Source organism: Rutilus rutilus, assembly GCF_951802725.1.
Source record: "Rutilus rutilus genome assembly, chromosome: 5".
Lineage (NCBI taxonomy): Eukaryota > Metazoa > Chordata > Actinopteri > Cypriniformes > Leuciscidae > Rutilus > Rutilus rutilus.
The window spans coordinates 34667406-34675654 of NC_140213.1; the positions used below are offsets into that span (position 1 = coordinate 34667406).

At 37.2% G+C, this 8249-nt stretch overlaps 1 protein-coding gene across 2 annotated transcripts in view; it reads left to right on the forward strand.

The window, feature by feature from the left end:
* The window catches only part of LOC311290264 (protein arginine N-methyltransferase 8-B), a 38837-nt gene extending 33164 nt beyond the window's left edge, over positions 1-5673 (forward strand). For both annotated transcript variants that reach the window (XM_084408641.1, XM_084408640.1), the window contains exons 8-10: positions 515-665; positions 2442-2563; positions 4790-5673. In XM_084408641.1, coding sequence (XP_084264767.1) covers positions 515-665; positions 2442-2563; positions 4790-4873 — 357 coding nt within the window. In that variant the 3' untranslated portion in view covers positions 4874-5673. The remainder of the gene's footprint in view (positions 1-514; positions 666-2441; positions 2564-4789) is intronic.
* The last annotated feature ends 2576 nt before the right edge of the window (positions 5674-8249 follow it).

Here is an 8249-nt window from a genome sequence, read left to right on the forward strand (position 1 = left end):
CAATTATTAGAAAAAAAGTCTGTTTATATCTCACAAATATGACTTTTTTTCTCAGAATTATGCTATAAACTTTGAGTTGCGAGAAACTATGTCCGAATTGTGAGCTGACTTTTTTTTTGCCCTCAGAATTGCAAATTTATATCTCACAACTAAGACTTTATAACTCGCAATTGCGAGTTTATATCTCATAACTCGGAGGAAATGACTCTATGTAAGAATTGTGCGGGGGGAAAAAACGTCAGAATTGTGAGATAGCAAAGAGATTCAGGAGATACCAAAGTCTGCAATCAGATGTAAAACATCTAAATACTTAAATTATCATTCTCATTCTACCAAGACCAAATAATCTGTTATGCTATCCATATAAATCTTTTTTAGTTTTTTGCTTAAATTTTCTTGATACATAGTTGATACTTCAAAGAAACACAGCTGAGAACATTATTAGCTACTGGCACATGGCCAGCCTTCATTTGACCATGAAATAGCAACTTAAGCTTTGCTTGTCTTTTCTCAGGAAGTGGACATCTACACAGTGAAGCCAGAGGATCTGTCCTTCACCTCCTCCTTCTGTCTGCAGATCCAGAGGAACGATTACGTCCATGCTTTGGTCACCTACTTTAATATCGAATTCACCAAGTGTCATAAAAAGACTGGCTTCTCCACAGGTGTCGTGTTTAAAAACTTCTATGTTATACACTTGTGGCCACAGTGGCGTATGTGAATGTGTACTTTGAGTTTGTGGTCGATGTATGCACTCTAGTGGCTCAGTTGTGAAACAGCAATGCCAAAGACATTGCATTAAACCAAAACAGACACCAAGGATGAAGTAAACCTGAAAAATAGTTACATACACACATATATTTACACTCTATAATAAATAAAATAGCCTATATTTTGTCAATAAATATTGTTCATAATTGCTTATTATCATCACAATTTAGCATTATAAAGTTTGTTAACGATATTAAAGTTATTATAAACTTTTAGCAGTACAATTTCTATGACAATTTCATATAGGCTATAACCAGAGTCTGCAAGTCCTACTACTTGAGGTGAAGCCTTTGCTGAGTTTGCACATTATTATTAATTTTCTTGACATTCACCCAGTAGGCTCAACCTTTTTGGGCTGAAAATAATACTTTGGTAACCAGCTAGTAAGGAACAAAATCCCACTATAATAATTATGTATTTATTATTTAATTATTGTATAATGTAGGTAAGGTTGAGTAGGCTAAATAATTAAACTATTTACATTTTAAGCTATTTGACTTTACATACGTTTACCAAGCCATATCCTCATGACTCAATTAATAATTACGCACCTTGATTTCATTCATATAGATAGAGTAGGCTACTAATTTTACATCTTGATGGAATGCAGAAATGCAAGTGCCTATTTTTTACAGTCTATGCATTGCGTGTTGAAGAAAAAACTGTTAATAACGCAAGATGCTGAAGAACTATGGAAGGCCAAAATGGCCAAAACGTGTTAATTACGTATTAACTCATAAATGACGTGTAAATTGCGTGTTAAGACGTAATTACGTGTTTACACGACAGTTTCACACGTTTTGGCCCTTTTGGCCTTCCATAAAGAACAAGCGCGATCTAGCGCTATTCATGAAACGCGTGTTACACTATTTGCATATAGGGTTATATTAGGGAGTTTATATGTATTATTATGCACCTTACTTTGAAGCAAAGTCAGACACAATGATGGTGCTCTTGCGGTCGTTTGGTTTAATACAGTCAACAATAGCAAACCTACACCTGTTGGTCTGCTGTCTTTCTTTCCACAATTCATTATACTGTAAATTAATGACATGTGAAATATTTGTGTATAGGCTATATAATGTCCTCTGCGTTATTAATTCTGTCCCCAAAGTCTTTTTAACACCTGGACACAAATTAGATCTGTGCTCCTGGTTTACACAGAGGATTTGTGTGGGGGTTTTGTTGTTGCATTTCTTTTTTTTCCCCCTGTTGTGTACCTTAGCAGTCTAATGCATTGTATAGTCAAAAGAGTACCTGACTCCTGGATGTCGAGTTGCAGTGTTGTAAGGTGTTGTGGGATTTTGATCTGAGGGCTCTGTTAAGTTCTATTGACCTTTCAGGCTCTGCGTATTGCTCAGTCAGCATATAGACGTTTCCTCTTGGGTGGAACGGAAGCACAAGTGATCTTTCAGCTGGCAAGAAAACTAACACATAGACTCCTTTAGGGTCCTTTCTTCCTCTCTCAAATGCACACACACAAACATTTGCATCTTATTTTGCAGCAATCTAGAAATAAGTACAGGCTTACACAGATTTATGTCTGGAAAAGCATAACCTGAATGTGTGAAGTGAATTTGTCAGAGTTAGTACGAGATTGTGACAATGTGTGATATAGCCTATTATTTATTTAATGTTATTTATGTTCTCTTCTGTTTACTCCACTGTAGCACCAGATGCCCCGTACACACACTGGAAGCAGACAGTGTTTTATCTGGAGGAGTATTTGACTGTAAAAAGAGGAGAGGAGATAGTCGGCACCGTCAGCATGAAGCCAAACGAGAAGAACGTGGTATGTGCCCTCATTACTAATATGCTTTCTTTCTTTCTTTCTTTCTTTGATTAATATAGGTACTGCTCAAAACATGTTTTCCAGACTCTTTAAATACACTGCTGTTCAAAAGTTTGAGGTCGGTATGATTTGATTAATGTTTTGAAAATACGTCTTCTATTCTCACTAAAGCTGCATTTATTTGATCTAAATACAGGAAAACTGCGAAATATTATTATCATTTAAAAAAACTTTTCCGTGGAAGCTTGTTTCCACCACTGAATTATTATTTTTTTTACTTTTTTCCCCTCACAATTGCATGGTATAAACTTGAAATTGCGAAGCCAGAATTACGAGATATAAACTCATATTGTATTCTCATATTGTAATCTCATATTTCGTAATTGCAATTGTAAGAAAAAAATCAGTCAGTCAGAATTGCGGTATATTATGGAAGCTTCTTTCCGCCACGGAATAAAACAATTTAAAAGATAATTTCAACTTTTTATCTCACATTTCAGACTTTTTTTCTCGCAATTGTGTTGCAAAAGTCAGAATTGCAAGTTATAATGTTAGAATTGCGAGATATAAACTCGCAATTGCGAGAAACAAAGTCAGAATTGTGAGATGAAAAGTTGCAATTATCTTTTTTTTTTTTTCTGTGGCGGAAACAAGCTTCCATAGGATATAAACTCGCAATTGTGAGAAAAAAAAAATCTGAAAAGTCTGACTTAACTCACTATTGCGAGTTTATATCTCGCAATTCTGACATTATAACTGTCTTTTGCAATTCATTGGCGTGTTGGTCTGAAAACAAGGTGTAATGTTGGCACGTTGCTATTTTGAGGCAACAGAAATAGACTGTGCCATTGACCAACAAAAACCTGGTCTAAAGCATAGACAGTATATAAACTGGACACAGCGACCCCATAGGTTTCAACGGAGAAAAGTGAGGTCAATTAGAAGCTCTCACTTCCTGATGGTCGAGCGTACTGCGCAGACTTCTAGTAGCTGTGCCAAGAGAAATCTGAATCATTCTCTTCCGAAACTTGCAGAGACGGAGAGTGTAAGTAGGAGGTGTCCATGAGCTAGGAGCAGGAGCAACTTTTGCTAAGTATTCTGATTAATTACTTTGTCATTTTGCCTCCACATCCCCCCGTTTGCCCGCGAGCTTCTCCTCCTGTCCATACGGTAATCTCTCTACTGTGCGACAGAGAGTCGCGTGGTTATGACGCAATCGTTAGCCTATTTTTACAAAAACTGCATCTACGGAGTCATAACGTAAGATACAAGGTAATGGAGCCTTTTATACATTTTCGTGTTTCTTTAGAAATAATGGACAAATGGAGTCTTTAAACACCTCAGATGTAAAGTTATCCGCTGTCAAAGTGACGCCAAAATGAATGGGAGTCAATGGAATGCTAACAGCAGGTGATGGTCCGCTAATCAGTGGCGGCGCCCGGGGAAGCTTCAATATTTTATGAAACCCTGCCCCCCTGGTCTAAGTCAATGGCGCAGTATTTTTTTTTTGTTATTTAAAGGGCGCATTAGTAATATGCGCCTATAGGCGGGTCCACAACGCACGTACACTCTGCTTAACACACACACAGCAGCACACAAACTAGCCAAATATTACAAATAAAAGGAGTACAATGTAAAAGATTATTAAAGTGTACAAAAATATATGGTGGAATCCGGCTTGTCCCATAGAGGGTCTGCTCGCGTGCTTTAACCTCACACACACACAGAGCTTTAACCTCGCACACGAGCAGATCCGTTTGCTCTCTGGAGAAGCATTCAGTCTTTACACTTGCAAATTCCGTCATGTAAATAGCCATCCGCCATGGCATGAGCGCAATTGGCTTTTAAAGGGAATGGGAAATGAGACTCTGATTAGTTTTTTGCACGTTACACCCAAAACACACCCATTACTCAATAAGAGAATAGGGACAACCCTTTTAGACCATGCGCCGCACGCACCGACCATTTTTCCCGTCGTTAAACTAACAAAAGTGGATTCAGACACGACCTAAGTGCACTTCTGCCCTGCGCTTTAGACCATGCGCTTAGATCATTAAAATAGGGCCCTTAAAGTCATTACTGTCACTTTTGATTAACTGAATCAGTTATAATGCAATAAATCTAACTTTTGAATGGTAGTGTATTATTCAGTTAAACTTTCTTTACTCAAATTGTTATAATGATTCTACAATTTAACGTTTCTGCTTCTTCCTGTTTTCTTTCCAGCGTGATCTGGACTTTACCTTTGAGCTGGATTTTAAAGGTCAGCTATGTGAGGCCGCCATCGCTCACGACTATAAGATGCGCTAAGTATCCAGCAGAGAGACGGTTCTTGACAACATTCAGAGAAGCAGATGCAGGAGCCGCTCCAGATCATAGCTACAGCGACACAGAGAGAAAGACCAAGACAGAAGTTATTCCTGGGAGCCTTGCCAATGTTTTTTGGAGCGGGGTGGCACTTCTAGCAATAGCGTCCTTGCCTTTGCCAACTATAGCCTGCACTAGTACGCCATCTCTCCGACTGTTCAGGGGCCAACTATGACTGCTCCCCACTGCAAACAAAAGAATGTCATGGGCTTATGAATGTTAAGTGTTAGGTTATGGTTACTTTGCTTTTTATATTAGGAGTGTGAGTTCATTTTGAAAGTGTGCGTCTGAGTCCCAGATATTGCGAAGTTTAACATATTGTATTAAGAGAATGACTCCACTTACATACATTTAGTAATAATTCATTTTAACTCAATTTTACAACTTTATTGCTGTAGGATAAGTCGTTTTGTAGATTTAGGATCAGGTTTTGACAAAATCCAGGTCATTCTCAGGAAACGAGGCCATTTGTGTTTGAAAATGTCAGGTTTTTAGTTAAATGTCATTGGCCAGTCCCACATTATAATTTTTTTTTTTGCTTTGTGCTTAGATTTTTTTTTTGTCTGTAAAGCTAAAGCATTAATAACTATGATATTTCTTCCCACCTGGTTTGCAAAAACAACTATTGAGCTTTACGAAGCCAATATACGTAGCCTGCATAAATGTGACCATAAAAAATATTGATAAAGACTGTAAGAGAAATTGTGTGGTGAAACATTTTTATGATGTTAAAATATATTGTCAAAAAAATCAAAAAAAAATTTTTGGTTTTTGTTGCAAATGTATTAAGCATTTTATACATTTCAACAAAAAGACAGTTTTGTTTAATTTTTTATATATATATAATCTATATTATATTATGATGCATGGACATACAAATTGGAATATAATTGCATGGCAATTTGCATGTTGCAAAGAAAATTATACATTTAAAACAGAATGTTTTATTTTTAAAGTTCTGTGCATTACACACCAAAGTATTTTTTTTTATAATATAAAATCATTAAGGTCTGTATCCTAATAATTATATCATGTGGACACCATTTCCTGAGAATGACCCATCCATAATAAAAATAAGATTTGAGGCATCAATGACCTTTTAAAGTTTTAAACCTACAAATGTTTTCGCCTATAAGAATAACAGAGGAAAATGAATCAAAAGCTAATAATGGAAATTACAAGCCGAACGAGAGTTTGCAATACAGTGATGTGATGAACTTGTGAATTTGTTTTTCTAGTAGCTTTATGAGATTGCAATATGTAGTGTTAGTGTTAATTATGATTCTAGGTGTGTGATAATTACATTTCCACTTGCATCTGCTAACAGAGCACAGAGCTGAAAATAGAGAAAGAGAAACAGTACATAATTTATACATATCAAACCATATGCCATGTGGAATGTTGGCTCTGTCTGCGGTGAGATCTTGATGAGCTGGACTCAGATGGCATGCTGCTCTTCACCTGTGCTCTTATTAGAGTCTTTGCCAAGGCGATGACTGGGATCCGTCCCGTCCCGGTACATCTGTGACCCCTCGTGTCACAGCTGATTACACTGTTCAAGTCCTCACCAAAGACATTCGGTTCACTAGCAAAGCACATTGTCCTTTATTAATATTTATTGTTCATAATTAGGTCTGATAGAGTGTTTGTTACTGAAATTTGAGGTTTACATGTTAAAAATGTTTTAAAATTAGAATTCTACCATGATTTCAGCATCTGTCAAGTAGTAAATAACATAGCTTAAAACTAATAATATTAAAGCCAAGTATAATGTTTAGGTGTAATAGCATGCCATATTTGAAAGTGTCCTTGACTGTTTGTAAAGGTTGACATAATGCTGTAATGAAAGATAAATATGTATCTATTGATGTGAGATGTTGGATGGTAAAGCAAAAAATAAAAGCCATTTGTCCATTAACGTGCAGTGGAATACTTGATTGTGCTCTAAATGTAGTACGACTTGTAGTCCACAAGGGGGCGTGAAAAGATTATGAAAAACAGACACTGGTTATGGCATTTTGCACAGTAGGCTATAGCCTACTGCTTACTATAGTATTACAAAACATCAGCTTAGCTGATGATGTCATGTAGGTGTGTATGATGATTGTTTGCCGTAGCCAGCTCCTATATTTAACAAAGTGATATTGTTTTGTTTTTAGCTGTAATTGTCAGTACAATGATGGGCAGCCATGCTATCGCCTCTTCACCCCAGAGGGAATGATAACATAGGAGAGCAGCCATGAGAGAATTGAAATCCAGTTAGTAGGCTATGCCAGGAGTAAAAAAAAAAAGAATTCATGAAAATTGTACAGACAGGTCACTACCATGACAAGTTTATAAATCGTCATGTTAACTCTTGCTTGCTAAGATTTCAACCAGTTTATAATCGGTTTTCTAACTGTTCCTTCATTAACAAGCATGATGTCAGGAATATAGAATAGAATAGAAGTTATTTGTCATTGTCCAGTGAAAAACAATGAAATACAATAATGTAAGCCTTTCTCTGGCAAAATCCAGATCTATAAAATTCAGTTTTTTAGCTAGTTTGCTGTTTCATTTTCAGGGGACCAAATGCTCAAGATACTGAATACTGAGTAGCCTACTCTGGGTTCGGGCCTAATACCGAGCCCGGAGCCCTCTCCTCGGACAGCACGCCAAATATGCATACACCATTTATTCTATCTGACTAATATGTAAGTGTGAACTCGTGAAAGTGTGTGCTGAGAATGAAATCAAAGACATAAGCAGCAATCGGCCATGTAGTCGCAACATCACTATGCACTACTCGTTTAACTATGCCCAGCAAGTCCACCTGCCAAGTAACCCCTTGCAGCCAGGACCAATTTATTTTCTAGTTCCAAGGAAGTATGGGTTGTTTGGTACATGCTTTAATTTATCTCTGTCGAAATACTTTTTTTTGTGTGTGTTGATGTCAAGACACCTTCAGAACAGCCACATCACTTGCTATGTTTATGAGCACTAAAATTCTCATTGTCTCATTCAGTTTTCAGGTTTGATGCTGAGCATAATGGTTTTTGGCAAGAAAGAGGCAGGCAGTGACGAGTTGCCTTTCCAGATCCTTCTGAAAGGCATGGATTTCCCAGATGGAGAACCGGTTATCCTGACTCTTCCTGGATTATCACTCCAGAGGCAATACCTGTATAAGAACATCCGCCCTTTCGTTGATGATCCCTACAAGGATACTGTTTGTCCAAGGCCCGAGGTCCTACCAGTTGATGGTTCTGACAACAAAAGTGCTGGAGAAATGGACATTGTGGTGAACTTGTTCTTGGCGCAAACTAAGGACGCTGAACCGCAA